Source organism: Pteronotus mesoamericanus, unplaced genomic scaffold (genome assembly GCF_021234165.1).
Source record: "Pteronotus mesoamericanus isolate MK-2021 breed Mesoamerican mustached bat unplaced genomic scaffold, CSHL_Meso_final scaffold_232, whole genome shotgun sequence".
Classification (NCBI taxonomy): Eukaryota; Metazoa; Chordata; class Mammalia; order Chiroptera; family Mormoopidae; genus Pteronotus; species Pteronotus mesoamericanus.
In genome coordinates this window covers 10,940,711-10,959,428 of record NW_026555311.1, presented here as the reverse complement: position 1 = coordinate 10,959,428, position 18,718 = coordinate 10,940,711, and the positions used below count along the sequence as shown (strand labels likewise).

General features: G+C 35.8%; 1 protein-coding gene and 1 non-coding gene across 2 annotated transcripts; one reads left to right on the top strand and one right to left on the bottom strand.

Annotated features, from left to right (window-relative positions):
- Window positions 1–3,034: 3,034 nt before the first annotated feature.
- CISD2 (CDGSH iron sulfur domain 2) lies at window positions 3,035–17,226 on the top strand. The gene is made up of 3 exons (XM_054591670.1): window positions 3,035–3,228; window positions 15,244–15,458; window positions 16,912–17,226. Exons 1-3 carry the CDS (start codon window positions 3,126–3,128, stop codon window positions 16,999–17,001), a joined length of 408 nt encoding a protein of 135 aa, XP_054447645.1. The 5' UTR covers window positions 3,035–3,125; the 3' UTR covers window positions 17,002–17,226.
- Window positions 14,966–15,085, bottom strand: LOC129085472 (small nucleolar RNA SNORA61). The gene has a single exon (XR_008530723.1). It is a non-coding gene; the product is annotated as a small nucleolar RNA SNORA61 (small nucleolar RNA).
- Window positions 17,227–18,718: the final 1,492 nt, after the last annotated feature.

Below are 18,718 nucleotides of genomic sequence, written 5' to 3'. Positions count from 1 at the left end.
GTCATAGACTGGAAGAAGATACATAGAGGTCATACAAATTTAAGTATGGTGATACTATCCAGAAAACATAGATCAGTGACAAAGAGGACCAAAACAATTGCAAAATGGCCAAAGATGCCCATAGATGTGCAGGAAACATTTGGGATTAGTAGTACTGCAGAAATCTGGACTGCAAATAGAGATTTGGGCTACATCAATTTATTTATCATATTTGAATTTATGGGACTGAGTGAGCTTATAGAAAGAAAGCATGCAAAACAAAAAAAATTAAGAGTCTAGGCCTACCTAGGACAAAAAGATAACAGAATACTAATCCTCACTCGAGTTTTAATAGTAAATAATAACACCTTTAACTTTACTCACATAATGAATATTTTGTCTGGTCTTTTTGGACCACAAAGGATCTTTGTCTTTTAAAAATGAAGTCTAAATTTAAGATTTAATATTAACAAAACCAGGTTTTTTTTTGGATACTATGTCAAAAGGTAGTTGTATCAGCCTGTCACTTCTGTTTAGGAAAATATTATTAGCTCATTTCATGTACTGCCAAGAAGGCAGGGTTGTGGAAATGAAATACAAATTTTAAAAAGTGAGTAAAACTGAATATAAATTTAAAAAGGGAATCTAAGAAAATACTCCCTATAATGCACAGTAAGGATATGTATTTTTTTTTTTGGTGCGGTTAGATATTCTGCTTTTATATATTAGCATAGCTCATATAATGTATCACAAATGTCTGATGAAGCCACCCATATATTCTCTAAATTTAAAAAAAAAATGTTTCATCCATCATCCATACATACTTCCACTCACTACATTTATTCTACTTGGAAATAGCAAACCAGTTATCCACATAAACTGCTCAGGGAAAGTAAGTCACACACACATACACAAAAACTACATATTGTATAATCCCGTTTATATGAAGTTCAAGAACCCGCAAAGCAAGACAGAATAGGGGTGGTTAGAAAGGGCACAGAGAAGCTCCGTAGGACGATGGATATATTTTCTTTCTCCTTTCCTCCCTCTCCCCTTTCTTCCTTTCTTTTCTCTCTTCCTTTCTTTCTATCTGGGTGGTGGTCACCTCTAATTGCACATTTGGCCCTTCAGCACTTCACTATGTTATTTATCTTAATTGAGGTATATACATTTTAATTCCTTTAAAGAAAAACTTCTTAGAAGCTTTAAGAATCTCTCAACACAGCTCGTTTTGCCCTTGTCAAAACCACAAAGCCCTTACCCTGGCCTGTGTGGCTCAGTGGATTGGGCGCCAGCCTGTGAATCAAAAGGTCCTGCTGGCCAGATCCCCAATTGGTAGTGTGGGTGAGGCAACCATTTAATGTTTCTCTCATACTTAGATGTTTCTCTCTGTCTTTCTCCCTCCATTCCCCTCTCTCTTAAAATAAATAAATAAATAAAATACAATCTTAAAAAAACAAAAAAAAATCCACAAAGCCTCTAGCTATATATTTAGTGGCATTCTTCAAGCTTTTCTTCCCCTACCGTGCCCCACTCCCAGTCCTTGTCTATCCCAACCATCTCCCCAAGGGTGTCTCTATATCTCATCAGCAGAGATTAAAGATACCAGCTAACAGAACAGTCCGTAAGACAAGGATGTTTGAGATCATCATATTCAGGACAAACTAGCTCTATGGTCCTTCTTCCTCCACACCAAAAGTAAGCTTGCAAAAGGATATTGAAAGGAAATCCTAATGTGCCAACCTTTTAATCATCACTTTGTATATCACATTTATGTCGCTCAAGCTCATGAACGTGTGAACCTGTATCTAAGCATCTTCACAGAATTTCCATTGTAATTGTGCTTGGACAATTCTGAACAGGGTAAAGTGACATATAATCAGTTTATCTAGATTCCAATTAATTCTCTTTTTTTGAGGGGCAATGACCATCACAAATATTAAATTTAAACAATCCAACGAAACACTGCTTTAAACAAATTCTTTCCCTTTCTCACTTTAAAGTGAAAATACCAAGGGAAAATTTTTAAAAAATATGAAACGTATTTATTACAACTGGCTGTTTATATTGTCATACAAAATGAAAACCGTACCACGTTGGCAAGTGAAGTTCAGAATTGTAATGAGACACTGAATTAAGAACACAAGACACACACCACGCACTCACCAAGTGACTTACTCAGGATATTTTACTTTAAAACAGAAATATGAAACAAAGTCACATCAAAGAAGGTGTTTCAAGGGAGTGAAGCTGTGTCTTTACATCCCTCCGTTTTTAAAAAGCTGTTAATGAAAATAACAAAAATGAAAGAGCTTCACAGATACTGTAGATTGCAGCAGAAATCCAGCAACAACATACAGAGGAAACCCTAAGGTTTCATATTCTTTTTATCACGTTCCAAGGTTTTGTTAACCGAAACAAGAACTGCTCTGCAGAAGGAATTGAAAATATCTAAGGAGGACTATCACGGGTCTTCCTAAGTAGGAGAAATCTCAGGGCCTCAAGGCAGGGTTGCATTAAATTACGTATGTGCAGAGCTGTAAGCATTTTAGTTTAGGCAGCGTGTTTTAACTTCTTTAAAAAAAACCAAAAAACCCCAAAACAAAACATGGTTGCAGTGGTGACAGAGCAGAATTCGGCACCGCGGGGGTGGCGGTCCTCTTAGGTGAGTATTCAATCCTGCAGCACACCTTTCCTTCGAAGAGGAGACCAAGAGGAAAGGGGCAGAAGTAAAAAGATACATGGGGAAGAACCCCACTTCTGAAAGGCACTTTCGGGTTACAAAGCACTCTCACATGGCTTAGTTCATCCGACACGTTATCCTTTCTGCTGACCTCTAGCGAGTAGACATAAAAGGCCCAATGCTAAGGCCCTCTTCAAAATCCAGATGCTAGGCGATCCCACTACACACCCGTTTCACGGCCACGACGCCCGCCGCGTCCGCCGACCCTATGGCGTCCGCCCGCTGTGTGCACGTCACCCGCCCGCTGCCAATCAGCGCCGGGCAGATCACCTCTGGGGCCCCGCAGCCCCGCCCGCCGCCGGTATCAGGACTTCGCGTGCCCGCAGGCCACCTCCCTTCTCGGCGCAAGCGCGGCAGCTCGGCGGGCGAGGCAGAAGCTTGGGAGCGGACGCCGCCGGCGAGGATGGTGCTGGAAAGCGTGGCCCGCATCGTGAAGGTGCAGCTCCCCGCTTATCTTAAGCGGCTCCCAGTCCCCGAGAGCATTACTGGGTTTGCCCGGCTCACAGGTAATCCCCACCTTCAGCTGCTGCTCATCCTTTGCGCTTTCCCAGGCTCGGGGGCGGGGTTAAGGGGGGTGGGGGTCGCTAAACGTCCTCGGGTCAAGGGGCGGGGCGGAGCGGGACCTTTTGACCCTGCGAGCGCGCGCAGGCGCAACCGATTTTGAGCGCGTGTGATGCTACCTCTTCCTTACAGGCCTTTTGGGGTGCTTGTCCTCGTCGCTGTGTCCTGTAGTTTTCCGTGATGTGAGACGGGTTTTTTTCCAGAGAAGGTGCTGAGTTGAGACCTCGCTCATCTTATTCAGCTCCTTCGCTCTCTGCAGTGTGCTTGTTTATTTTAAAGGAGGATAAGTCGCCATTATCTAAAACTTGGTGTATCAGGCAATACCAGCTTGCAACTGGGTTTTGCACTCAGCGTGTTGGGGGTGTGTGTGTGTGGGAGAGAAGCCAGACACACACGGGATATGTATAGAGCAGTTTTATGTAGTAGGAAAATTAGAAAATGATTAGTATTCTAGGGGAGAGATGACCTATCATGGGGACTTTTGAGGTCGCCTCCATTCCTATGGGTCTGGAGGCAGTTGAGGTAACTGAAGTAGGAAAGATACATTAGCTAAGTGTTCAAAGGCCAGTTCAATGGCCCACATTTTAGAAAATGGAATTTAATATATGTGACAGGTACTTAAGATCCCTCCTTTAAAAAAAGAAAAAGCTGACAATCAAGGACTTCAAATATAAAGGATAAAATTTTCCAGAATGCAGGCAACACTTGGGAGATTTTTATGTGTTCTGAGCATTACAGTGTAAGTGGGGTATTTGTAAACCAGACGAGAAATTGATTAAGATGATAAGGGAAAAAAAGGCATATTGATTTCAGCAGACACGTTCTGAGTATCGGGATGTTAAGCATGAATTAAAGTAATTTTGAAGTGAAGAGGCTTGCTTAGCTTGAAGCAGTCTGGAGATCTATGTTAGCTGACTTAAAGTACAGCTAACCCAGGAAGGCTGGCTGGATGATTTATTTTGTGTAGACCAAAGAAAACTAGGACTGAGTTAGTGAAAATTGTTTGGAAATGTATTTCAGCTCCAATACAATGAAGTTTAAAAAAATTTTGTTTTCATTAAAGAAAAACAAATAGGGTGCCTTGGGAGATAGCCCCTCTCAGAGATTTAAGATGGGGAAAAATGGCGAAGTCTGGTGGGCAGATAGGTTTAGGTGGGGAAACTAGATGACATATTTTTAGAGATTTTTTGAGTGGTGGACAGACAGTTGATCTGTAGATAAATGAATTGTGAGATGTTAACATTTTAGATGTTACAGGATTTGGTAGAAAGCTTGTAATTGAATAGAAGCCGTGGTAACTGAGTAATAGGCATTAAAAAGAAGTATCTAAAGTCAGAAGCCACAGGAAAGTAACATAAAATCAGAAAACTTTCTAGGCAAGTTTTTATAAATACCAATGTCTTCTTTTGATCCTACCAGTTTATTCTGATAGAATTACAGCAATTAGGTAAAACTGTTTTTTGTCTTTATCATTTCTTTTACTTAAGTACTTTACATATTTTAATTTATTCCTCTTGTTCCAACAACTATGTAATCTTATTTTAAATTAAGATCATAGTAAGCTTAACCATTCTCCTGCAGCTGGAAATTTGGAATGTTTACATAAATACATTTTTTGTTCATAATGTTTAGTGGCAGGTAGCCCTGTACCAATATCAATTGTTACTTTTCCCTCTTTTGAATTATACCCTTGGGTATATTCACTAAAATAATAATACCAAGTCAAAAGGATATCATCATTTTGTGACATTTGTTCCCATTTGCCAACTTTCCATTTAAATAATTTGCATAAGTTAGCTGCTGAATTTTTAACAGCCAAAAAAGAAAAATGTTCTCTTAAACTCCCTCCCTGGTCCTGATTTATGTGTGTTAATTCTGATGGTGGATGGTCTTATATTAGTTTCTCTTTTCTGTTGATAGAGTGTAGTAGAAGCAGATTAAAAAAATATGATATTTGAATTACAGGCCAGGAGATTTTACAGGTGTGTTTTTTTCTTGAAGATCCTTCTTGTCAACAGATACTTAATTTCTATCAAAGGCATCAAGGAAACTCAACCTAAGTTTCTCCTTAAATCAATAATATATAGTAACTTCATTTTTAAAACTCTTAAATATTTAATGTGAGAACTGTTTCTCAGAAATATGACAACTCTGGTAAATAATAGTACATATTTAATTTAAGGCCCGTTACAGTGTTTACAGTTTAGTTCTCATTGTATTGCGTATTTGTTTAGGAAACATTAATATGCTTGTAATACTGCTTTATGAAAAAAAATGAGACAGCCCGTTTCACACTAGACAGTGACAAATGTAGCAGTTGCAGAGTCTATTTTGAAGCACTATGGAAAGAAAGCAATTTTCACAAGTCTCCATTAGCTAATGTCAAATAGCTAATGACATTCGGCTCTTCTGAATGAGCTGCTCTTTGTTTGCATCTATACTTAGACTTCGTTGAAATAAAAACCTGAAAGATAACTTTCAGCAATTGTGTAAATGTCTAGGAGACAAAAAATATTTTCATTTTCTATCTGAAAATTGGGGCAAAAAAAAATTTCAGTTCACATTATTGCCTGTTTTTTCCTTCCCTATTTAGATCCAGCAGTTAAAAAAAAAAAACCCCAAAACTAAAAACAATCGCCTCTCTCATGATGACTCTGCATTCTTTTCTAAATACCTGGAGATCCTTTACCATACAGTGTTTACAGACAATCCTTATCTATCAAAAACAACTTACCTGTTTTAGTGTAGGTCTCCTGTGTAACAGTGAGTCTTTTAAGATAAATTTGTATGACTTTGCCCTTTCAAAGTATAGTGTATTTTAATCCTTTGACCTTTGGGAAAAAATCTTTTCCTGTCATGTAAACTTTAAAATAGAACAACAAAAAGCATCTTCCCTGTTCTAAGGTCAGAAAATTATTTACTTCTAGATTTAAAAACTAGCTATGAAACTTTGAATATAATATGACTTCTTCCCTACTTGAACTATTTTGCTGCTTTGAAAAGAAATGGTTTTGATCCTAAAGACAATGTTTTTCCCAAAGAAACAAACATGTCAGAGCTAACAGCTTTAAGGGCATTAGCTCTATTTATCTAGAAAGGGCCAATTTTGAACAGAGAGTTTAGAAGTGCAACAGAGTTGAAAACATGTTTCCACATACAAGCATGTTCATAGAGCCTTGTTTATAATCGCCCCAAACTGGAAGCAGTCCAAGTATCTACCAACAGGAGGATGGATAAACAAATTATAGTATATTCATGGAGTAGAAAGCTAGTTAGCAATAAAAAGTGATGAATTACTGATCGACTGATGAATGTTAAAAACTTTGTGTTGAGTGAAAAAAGCTTTGGTTATAGAAATCAGTGGTGGGAGATAGACTAGAAAGGGGCAGGAGAGTACTTTCCGGGGTGATGGAAATATTTTACATATTTTTACACGTTTTAGTGGAGGACAGGATTGTATTTTATTGTCACAAACCAGAGTTAAAATGCCTAAGATCAGCTTATTGTGAGTTGTTCCTTCCTTTTTTAAAAAATGGAACCAAAGGTGAGTTTTCTCAATAGGAAAGTATAATAAATTACTAAGTTCAAACTGAAGAGTTTCATTTATTGATAAATAAATAATAAAGGTTATTTCTGAAAGATTGAAGAACTTTATTTTAGAAAACTTTTTTTGGAGAATTTGGGAAGATATTTACATTGTTCTTAAAAGTTGTAAATGTTTTTCCTAATTAGACCACCTATAGTTAGAAGTCAGTGTTAATTAAAGATTATATTAGCTTTTATAGAGAACGATTTTGAATGATTTTGATCAAATTAAAACATTTTCTTCGGTATAACTATTTTGCAATATAAATTTCCTCAAGTCATCAGATGTTTATTGGGTACTCACTATGGGCCAAGCATTGTTCTAGATAGAATGATGCTGTTCTGTTCATAATAGTGAATGGGAAAAAAGATTTAAAAATTGATCATTAATTTCATTTTATTGGCCCTTTGGTTTTCAATAGTCTGTATTAGGTTTGACGTGGCAATAGTAAAGCCATCTATTGAAAATGTTTTACTTTGATCTTTCTACAATTCAGAAGTAGAAGTCATTTGTGTGTCTTTGCCTGTAAATGATACGTAAGAAAATGTTATAAAATTAACAATGAAATTGCCATATTATTTTTATGGTATCATTGTATGCAGCCTTTTGAAAGGGGAAAAAAACATCTGTCCTAGCTCCATAGAATATAATTCTTCATTGAGAAATGTTTTTATCATTGTATTTTTTTATATACCTTGATGAGGAATAGAGTGTGATGGTTAGCCCATCTACATAAAATATTGAACCTGCTTCTTCTTAATTCTATTTGTTCCAAGGAGACTTTTTTTTTAACAGTATGTGATCTTTCAGAAAATTGGTGTTATTAAATTAGTTCCTACTCAGGTTGCTTTGAAAAGTTGTTTTCTGTTAAGTATGGTGCTGATCCTTTCACTCTGTCTTCTTAGTCTTCGTATTTTTTATCTTAATAGTGGGAAATGTAATATAACAAAATTTAATATTAGAACCCTGCTCAGTTTTGACAGTATTAATGTTTGATTTTTTAAAAAATTAGAAATAGGTGATTAAAAAAACTAGAAACTGGAAAGCGTCACTAATAGAGGAAGAAAGTTTATCAGAAGTACAAATACTGGACTAAGGGGAATATTTTAAAGAAATTCAACCCTTTTACATTCAAATGAGTAAAGAAAGTATTGCCAATGGGGTACCTTTTTCATGGATTGAATGTTGAGGTCAGCCAGTTCCATCTTTGACTTAACTGCAGCCAAAATGCATTTCTTTCTTTCTGCAACCTCTGATTTTCTCTCACACTTTTATCTTAAAATTATGGCTTGTCTTCCAAAACCTGTAATACCTGAGGCACCTTCTTACCATAAGTGAAACAAAGCTGTCCCTGAGGATAGTATGGGTCCTCCAGCTCCCTCAGTGGTGTCTTTTCTTTTTCTATCCCTCCTTGAGTTTGGGAGATGAGGGAGCAGAAGCAGTTGGCATCCTTTAGGCTCTGAAGAGCAGCTTCCACGCTGGCACTGTTTTACTGTCTTTCAAAGAAAACTGTCTTCTGCCATCGGTCACTTTCTTTTTGCTGGTATCTGCTGAACTTGAGTCTCTCCCTTAGGTTTTTTTAAGTATGCTGACCCCTCCTATTGTTTTCTTTCTTCTACAATACTGCACTTTCTTATGCTTAAGCTGCTCTTCATATACATCTATATATAAATTTTTTTTTTTGAGGCCAGTACCAAAATATATCCTGATAATGAAACCAGAAATCTGGAAATCATGAAGGAGCTTCACTTCCTCTGTTTACCTCACGCTCCATGCTTAACCAATCACCATATCCTGTTGATTTGACTACGTGAGTTAGCATTTCTTGTGTTTCAAGGTGAGTGAGGGTTCATCACAGACCTACTCTGAGATCCTAATGAAAGCTATAGACTATTTCCTCACAAAATGTACATACGCATGCACCTATACAATCCTAGGGGATTCATTTGTCCTCTTTGCTTTAATGGGCACTGCCTTAGTTTCATCTCACATTATTTTTTTTCTGGGTTATTTCAGTGGATTTTCAACAGGTTGCTTGGCCTCTTAAACTCCCACCGCTAGCCCTCTCTGCTCTTCCTTAATGTTTCTCTACTAACCCATCTTCCATCTAATACCAGTGTAATTTCATCAATGAACAATTTTCCAGTTACAATGATACTCAGATATTTCAGTGGTTCCCTTTTATATCAGAGTTTTTCGTAGTCTGGCACCTGCTCACCTCTGCAGAACCTCTTCTCTTTCTTTATATCCCAGCAATACTGTAGCACCTAGTTCCCTAAACTTTTCATGTATGTCATATCTCTGTGCCTTTGCCTATTCCGTTTCTTCTGTGTGGAAATGAGCTCCTCCTCCCATCTGCCTGTGGGCTCCTATGTTCTCTTCATCTTTCAGAAGCCTATTTAGGTATCAAATGCTCCTCTCTCCTCAACCCTGCAAATAGTTAATTACTTCATCCTCTGTATTGCTTACTTATGATTGTACATACTCCACAGTATAGTCCTTTTTTATAGATCTATACCCCGTACTAGATGGAAAGCTCCTTAGGGGTAAGGGCTTTGTCTTCTAATCTCTTCTAAAATGTATATCCTGTAAGAGCAGGAACCTTATCTGTCAGCTTGTATCCCCAGCACCTAGTATGACACTTGGAATGATGTGGGTACTTGTACTGTTGAACAAATGAATGATCGTTATCCCTGTTTTGCAGACCAAAGAAACCTGACTCCAAGTATATGAAAATCTGGATTTATACAACAGACACACTGTGAATGAGTTATTTGAAACCATGCTCTGTGTCAGACACTGTACTAACTAAGCACTGAGTACATAGAAACAAAAAAACAGTTGCCGCACTTGCAGTTAGCACAGTATCTTCACGTAGTAGATACTTAATAATTATATAGTAAAAAGTTGGAAAGAGATTGTTTAACAATAGCATATTGATCAGATTTCTTCAGAAATATTTATTAAGCATTTAAATTGATGAAAGAGCTCAGAAAGAAGGGATTGTACAGGAGCAAACTTTCTAGAGTGATGGAAATACTCTATATTTTTAAGTGGTGTTTACAGGTCTATAGAGTTGAAAAGTTCATCAAATTGAACAGCTAACAGTGCTCAACAGGCTGATTTAGGCCTCATTATAAAATAACTTGAGCCAGGTATTATTTAGACACTAACGTTACAGTGGTGATGCAGACAAAGAAGGTCCCTGTCCTTGTAGGGTCCTCTGTTGTGGTTGGGGGACATGATAGGTGGGTATAACGCTTAAAGTCATTTTTCTAAAAGATACTAAGGAATTTGAAAATGTTTCTAATATAGTAAATGAAAATAGTAGGATATAGACTGTATATACAATATGTTATAATTTTGCACGGCGTATAAATACAACAAAATGTTACTCTTGCCTGGTGAGCTGGAAGTTTATATTTTTATATTTTTCTAAATTTTTAAAAATACTATTTTTGATAATCCTAAGACAAAAATATATGTACAAAATATGCATTATGCCTAACAATTAGGTTACAGTTTTTTTCTTCACAGTATCTAAAATATCTGTTATAGTTCAATATACCTCAAACAGGTTCATATAGCTGGTCTTAAAAATTGCCTTTAAAGTTTCTTGTTTGAGTTTTGTGTATTTCATATTTCTTTATTAAACTCAGCATTAATTAAAAAAGTGATTTCTAATTGAGCTTTATAGACTGCATTATTTTCTTTTATAAAACTTTTTTGTAGTTAAAATGAAGTTTATCATTAAGAAGCGGACTGCACTAAAAGTGTTATAAGTTTTTACTTTGTTGTAGGAGATAATGGTATCTTTCATTATCAACAGGTGTGCTGCAAAAATTTTTAAAACATGCAATACCTGACTGTTTAGTCAGGGACATTGACCACTTTTCCCTTAGGTTGTCAAATAAAAAAGGACAGCCAACACCACAATAGCCATCCAGTGTGAATGAATCAAAATTATACCTGTTTTGCCTTTTTTTCCCTGTCATACGGGCAAAAAGTATGTATTTGATGTGTCGCAGAATTTCAGTAATTAATTAGTTTACCTGTACCATGAGGTGAAAAAGGTTGAAAATCCCTGGTATATATCTATATGTGTATATATATATATTTATATTTATATATGGAGGGAGAGGATGTAGTGTTTTACCAAGGAATTGTCTCAAAAGAACATATTCTGTAGTAGATTTTAAAACAGTATTAACATCATTTATTTCCTGAGATTTGTGGGCTAGGTAGGAAATACTAAGGAATCTAAGGTTCTCACCTTTACATTCTTAATTTACTTCTTTTTTGTTCTTATGCTTTTTCATTTATTTTTAACTTTGAGTCATTTAGCCTCTTGTGACTTAATTTTGTGATTTATACAGTATAATACTTAGGTTCTACATTCAACAAACACCTATTGAATAACTACTATTTTAAGATAATACTAGCTGTTAGGGCCAATGTCAGTATAAGACAGTTGCATGATCTAGAAGATAAGTGTCAATAAATAATTACAATACAATGTGATGAGTGAGAAAGGGACTGACATTTATGCTGTACTTGATTTATTCAGTGAGTCACTCATTAAATATTTCTGAGGTGTCTACTTTGTTCCTGAAGAGTAAGCACGTAGCTCCTTTTCTCACAGGGTTATGGAAGAGTCAACTTTACAGATAGATAACAATAGTTTGATATAAGAACACAAGGAAAAGGATCTTGGGAGGGTATTAGGAAGTAATTAATTTTGCTTTGTGAAGTCAGGAAAGACTTCTGGAGGAGGCGGTAGGTGAGCCTAGTCTTAAAGGGTTTACATAAGTGAGTCAGGCCAGAGGTAGAAAGGCTTGGTGACCAGAAGGAATTCCTTACGCAAAGAACACAGGAAGGCTGCTACTAGATAATAGCTTTGGGGTGGCTTCAAGTACACGAGAGATGGGATGTTTGCGGGAGATGAAATTGTCAAAGTAGCCCTGCCTTGCTATAGAATCGGTACTTCATAAAAACAATGGTCTACAGCAGCACCATCCACAAAACTTTTGGTGATGATGGCAGTGTCCTCCTCTGTGCTTTCATTTATGGTAGCCACTAGCTCCATGTGGCTGTTGAGCTGCCGAAATGTGATTAGTGTATCTTAGAAGCTGGATTTTGAGTTTTACTTAATTTTAGTTATTTAAATAGCCATATCTGTGTTTTAATCATGTTTTTTACTTTTTATATTTTATGATGCTTTAACAGCTTGGCCCCTCCCTGGACCAGTTAATTCCTAGAGATAATAAACAACTTGCCTCTGGAGATCACCTTTCGTATGCAAATCAGCCATTCCAAAGCCTATATCCCTAGACCTAAATTACCTCCAGTCTCTTAACTCACCAGCCAGGATTTCTCCTGCCCTAAATCACCCTGGGCCAGGTATGAAACAACCAGGGACACCCCAATAGCCTAGAGCCCACTGATTATTCAAGCTACCCAATCCTAAACTGTTCACCATGGCCTACCTTGCTGTTTCCTGGAAGCCACAATAAAGGCTTGGGCTCAAGCTTTCCTGTCGCCTACCTCTGATCAACTCTGGTACTTTTCCATGTGTCCTGCATGTCCCTTTCTCTTAGGAACTGTAAGTAATAAACTTTTTTAGAAGGCAGTTGTCTCTATGTCATCTTAATCTATTTAAAACAAAATCTGGGGCCCTGGCTGGGTGGCCCGCTTGGTTGGAGCGTCATCTCATACACCAAAAGATTGCTGGTTCCATCCCCGGTGAAGACGTGAATAGGTGGTAACTGATTGACGTTTCTCTCTTACATCGTTTCTCTCTCCCTTCAAAAATCAAATAATTATATATAATCATATATATAATCTTAGGTGAGGATTAAAATTTAAAAAAAATTGGGGTGCAAATCAAAACTTTTTAGCTAGTGACTACTATATTTCACAGCACAGATCTGTAGATAGGCCTTCCCTGTGCCCCAAGAAACAGTTCTTTGTCCTTTCCAGAAGTTTAATTAATTCAAAGGGTCTATATGGAATGTCTCCACTTTGGTTATGAGAGTATAATAACAAGCCTGACTGATAAGATCCTTACAGAGCCTCATTCTGGTGACTATTTAAAATATATCCCCCCAAATGTCTACCATATGGCATTAAGTTGAATCAGCAAAATATTTTTTCAAAGGGATTCGCTACCAATTTCCATAGTCACTTAAAAGCAAACTACTCTATATCTTTTTTTGTGCCAGGTATTCTTATAGGTGTTACACATATATCAGTGCGTTGTTTCATTTAGAATTCAACAAACCTTTGGCATCAAATTGTATCAAAAATAGTTTCATTTTGGAAGAGTTGGTATTAAGCCAACCTTTCTTTCAATAAACAGTTCTCCAAAGTAGTTTTACCAAGAGAAGAACAGATAGTATGTTAATGGATTGGCCAAAAAGTAAGTTTGTTTCTGTTAAATGGCTTGTAGTAGTTCTTAGTTGTCTCTAACTTCATTTGAAACAATTTTGTTAGATCATATTGTGACAGCTGTCATATCAGCGTGAATTTAAAATCAAAATTGGTGAATTTTTGTGTAGCTATTTTAATATTGAACATAGAAGGAAATGTGCAACCTTTTTGGCATATTATGTTTTATTATTTCAAAAAAGGTAAAAATACAACAATCGCAAAAAAAGTTTGTGCAGTATATAGAGAAGGTACTGTGACCGATCCAACGTGTCAAAAGTGGTTTGCAAAGTTTCAGTGCTGGAGATTTCTCACTGGACGTTGCTCCATGGTCAGGTAGACCAGTTGAAGTTGACAGCGATCGAACTGAGACATTAAGAACAGTCAGCGTTATACCAGGCGGGAGATAGCCGACATACTTAAATACCCAAATCAGTAAAGTAATTGCCAACATACTTAAATATCCAAATCGATAAAGTAATTGGTAAAATGAAAAAAATGTCTTTTATTTTACTAAAAACTAAATGGACTCTTTGGCCAACATAGTTTATCTGTTGGATTTGATTCATGGTGATAGAATGAGCTTTGGACTTACTGTCCTGGACTATACTTGCTTAAGCTACTGTTTACCCATATGAAAAGTAGAATAATAATGGTACTTACTAAGTACTGTTGTGAAGCTAACTATTAAATGAGATCATCATAATTATACTCAGCATAGTCTTCATTATCATTAACATTTATTAATATGCCTTGGCACATAATCTTCAGTTTTTCTCTACTAATCTATTTTTACATAGTGTTTAGCAAGACATCAGGTAGGCCCTCAGGGAAGGATGTCAAATGATGACTCCTTAAGGACAGAAAGGACTCCTTACAGAGCCCAGTGGAGGCTGGACACTGCTATCTAACAGTTCATACATGCTGAAATGCTTAGTTTCCTGGTATGTTTGTCTTCACAGGCATAGGGACCATTTCATTGATACCAATTATATTCCCTATGCCCCAAGACAGTGCTGAGTACTACAGAAGTCACTTAACGGAGCCCAGAATGATGTGGCTCGGTTGGGCATCGTCCCACAAAGAAGAAGGTTGCAGGTTTCATGCCTGGTCAGGGCACACACTTGGGTGCAGATGATATACTAGCTCAGGACTAGTGCTAGAAGCAGCTGATGGAAGTTTCCCTCTTGTATCGATGTTTCTCTCCCACTTTTCCTCCCTCCCTCACCCTCTCTCTAAAAATAAAATCTTTTAAAGAAACACGGAATAAGATGTACCTAACAATGAGAACATTTGGCATATAGAAATTTCAGTTCTTTAAAATAGTAGCTTTTATACAACATTTAGGTGTTTAGGAATCATTGTGCCTTACCAAAAAATGTAAAGCATTGAAACTAAAATTAATACATGTCCTGTCTGAAATGATATTCTGTTGTATGCTTTTAGACATGGTGGGTATATTTTCTAAGCCAATGAAATATATCACATGTTGCATTTTATAATTATGGGTCATAATTCCTGAAATAAACGCAAGTATAGTTAGGAAAATGATAGGATATTTGATACGGGACTTATTTCTGAAAATTTCATTTTCCATTTCACAAGTCTCAAATTAGCCCGCAAATGAAACAAGGTGGTCCTAGGTAAAGGTATCTTTTTTTTTTTTTTAACTTTATTTGAAACTAGCCCACATGCTACAGAGCTGTGAGGCCAGCTTCAGTTTTACTTTTCCTCCTCTTACGACCACCAAGACTGGTGTTCAGATCCGATGGGAAAGGGAACCGGAGGGTTAGGTAAAGGTATCTCGATTTACTTATTCATAGTTTTAAAGACAAATAGTTAATGTGAGAAGTAAAGAATAGATTAAGAATAAGCTCAAGGATGAGACATACTATTTGCGTTCTATTACGAGAGTGCTGCAGACTCTAACACATCTGTTTACGTTTAGTTTCAGAATGGCTTCGGTTATTGCCTTTCCTTGGTGTGCTTGCACTACTCGGCTACCTTGCAGTTCGTCCATTCCTCCCAAAGAAAAAACAGCAGAAGGATAGCTTGATTAATCTTAAAATACAAAAGGAAAATCCCAAAGTGGTGAATGAAATAAACATTGAGGATTTGTGTCTTACTAAAGCAGCTTATTGTAGATGTTGGCGTTCTAAGACGGTAAGATGTCCATTTACACACACACTACCATTTTGTGTAGTTAAAATGTTTTCCTTCTTAAATCCTCAGTTTTGAAGTTCTGTGAGATGAGCAGTTTTTCCATAGTGTTCAGTACTGAAAATCTGTGTTCCTAAATTAAAGTTTGCCATTTTTTGATCCATACTACTATTAGAAAAGTTAGAACAACAAGGAAGGATAGAAATCTGATTTTTTTTTGTGCCATGATTCAACGGTTAGATAGAGTAACTTGTAGTTTAAAAATACACCTATGTTATGAGAGAGGACATACGGGTTAGTGAAGAGTTTAAGCTTTAGAGTCTGAATAAATTGTGTTCAAAGCTGGTATCTGCCACTTAGAGTATGACTTTGGGCAAGTTAATTAATCTTTAATCTTTGATTTTTAAATCTGATAACATATCAACGTCACAGACATTTTCAGGGATTTAATGAGATGTTTGTGTAGTGCCCAACAGTATGAGCTAGTAAATGTCTTTATGAGATCTCTTTTCTACTCCTTTGACCATAAGTTATTTGAGGTTTTAAGTACAAAATGTTCATCACATTATCTTTTTTAAATTGTTTTTAAAGATTTTTTTCATTTTTAGAGAGGGGAAAAGAAGGAGAGAAACATCAGTGTGTGGTTGCATTTCAGGTGCCCCCTGCTGGGGACCTGGTCTGCAACCCAGGCATGTGCCCTGCACTAGGAATCGAACTGGCGACCCTTTGGTTTGCACGCCCACATGCAACCCACTGAGCCACACCAGCCAGGGCACATCATCCTTTGTTATAGTAAAGTATTAGAAACAATCTAGAATCTGGTAATAGGGAAATGATTAAAGTACGGTGTAATAAAAATGATGGGATATTAGGAAGCCACTACAAATCATGTTTTTAAAGAATGTTTAATGACACGAAAGCATAATGTAATACAACTAAGACAAGTATATTTCTGTATCCATTTTCATTTAAAAAATCGAAGGAAAAATACACTAAAATGTTAATTGTTACCAAATAGTGAATTTTAAAATTGTTTTTTAAAAAAATATCACAATATTCATAAATTTTAGAGTAAGAAAACATTTTGAATAAATTTGAACTTAAATTACATTATTCTTAAATTTAAATAAGTGAATAACTGAGCCCAAATTTAGAACTCCACAGAAAACAAAAGCTTCCTTTCATCCTGTTTTAAACAAATTTTATTGACTCATATGGAGTCATCCAAAGCTTTTTATTTAGAATCTATACCACACACTGAATTAACTATTTAAAATTGTTGTATTTGCTGTGGTATTGGAATATAATTAGGCTAAATATAGAGTATATCTATTCGGAAAGCTATCTTGATTTTTTTTTTCAAAGTAATGTGCTTTCTTTGTAAGAGCATTTGACAAATATTTCTACCTATTGAATAATTTTTAAATTAACACTTGTAATTCTTTTTCCTTTCTAGTTTCCTGCCTGTGATGGTTCGCATAATAAACACAATGAATTGACAGGAGATAATGTGGGTCCACTAATATTGAAGAAGAAAGAAGTATAATAGTAATAAATTAGGATTAAATTCAGTTGTGGGCTTTATAATGTTATTTTTTCATTCTTTGTGTATAGATCTTTCAAATGGTGGTCTTAATTATTATTACAGATTAATTATTGCTGCCAATTTATTTTCTTGCTACAGCACTGTTTATATTTGATACTCCGTGTATTCAATCATTTATATAGAAATTAAATTGTGCAACCCTTTTATTCTTACTTCAAAGAATTATTGTATCTTCCTATAATAAAAACCAACATTTCTAATTTTAATTAATTGAGAAAATATAAGTTTTGGGCAATGGTTCCAAAATTGTTTCTTTGAATATCAATATTTTTCAATCTAATGTGTAATTTAAGTATTTCTCCCTACTCTATTAAACATGTTATTTTACAGTTCTCTTCTGTTTTGATTATTTGAAGTGTTTTTTATTTTCTAGCCTTCCATACTCCATTCTTTTAAGATTAATGAGAAATATTGCTGTCAAGAAGTAGTTGAGTTTTCAAAAAGATAACTTTGTTTTATAGAGATTGTTGACAAATATAACTATCCCAGTTTCAGGAAAGACATGAACTGGATATAACAGGGAACACATTTACATTATACAAGTTTTATTTACTTTACAGTAGGCTGTTTGCATCTGTTTAGGTAATGTGTATCTTGAGCTGTTTGATTCACTGACTGGGTGGAGTGGCAAGAACACTTATACCTCAACTCAGGAATTGCTGAAATTTGAAGGTCAGCTAGAAATAAACATTAAAATAATAAGTAGTTAATTGTCAAAATTGTGTTTATATGAACATTTGCACTTTATAACAGTGCAAACTGATAAACAGAATGTAAACAGTTTGTGAAATAAACTTACTGGAGAGTCTTTGAAACTTTTGTAATTTTTTAGCCTGAAATCTATTTAGTTTCATTTTATATTACAGTTCCTATATTATTAGCTATTCTTAAGTCTATATAAAGGTAGAATCCAGTCAGTTCACTATGCCATTATTATACATGAAGAAGGTACTACAGGAAGAAGGCAGACATATGTAATTCTCCCAATTAGAACTGAGGCTAATAGTTATTGAGCACTTAACATGTAGCAAACACTGCACTAAGCATGTACCTAGAATTTTATTATATTATACGTAACGTTAGTAGGTTCTGTTGTGTGATCTTGACTTTCATATGACCAACAGCAGGAATTTTAAAGTTAGCATTAGTAATATAATTATGCTTTTGAGCAGTTTTACAAGGTATAACTTCAACATTGTTACTCTTTCCTCACCTGTGAGGAGGGATAAAACATTGCTTTCACTTTGATTCTGAGTATTTTTTTCCTGAGACCTTTTCTTCAACAGCCCTAAAGGAGTTTCACTGTCTGAGAAACCAATTATTTTTACACAGTTGATCACAAGACATTGGGGAAAATCCTCCTCACCAAAAGTTTGAATAGCTTGGTCTGTGGTCCATTTTTAAATGCTTTTCTTTAAGATCATTCACTGTGACTCACAGCAAAATGTTTATATTCAGATGTCTTAGTGGTTCTGAAATACTCAGATTTCATAGAAAGGCAAATCTCCTAAAAATGTGGAGAGTAAAATGAAATGATCAACTTTAAATTTTGTCAAGTAACACTAGAAAAATTGAAGACTAATTATCTCATAAAAGGTAATTTTCACGCCCCAAAAGTAAGAAGGTATCCTCTCAGTAAAGTCCCCCCCCCACACAC

What these genes read in the sequence shown, in the direction of transcription:
- CISD2 (XM_054591670.1), top strand. Translation starts at nt 3,126, where the DNA reads ATGGTGCTGGAAAGCGTGGCCCGCATCGTGAAGGTGCAGCTCCCCGCT. An exon ending in TGGGTTTGCCCGGCTCACAG is followed by an intron (nt 3,229 to 15,243) that starts GTAATCCCCACC and finishes GTTTACGTTTAG; the next exon opens with TTTCAGAATGGCTTCGGTTA. An exon ending in GATGTTGGCGTTCTAAGACG is followed by an intron (nt 15,459 to 16,911) that starts GTAAGATGTCCA and finishes TTTCCTTTCTAG; the next exon opens with TTTCCTGCCTGTGATGGTTC.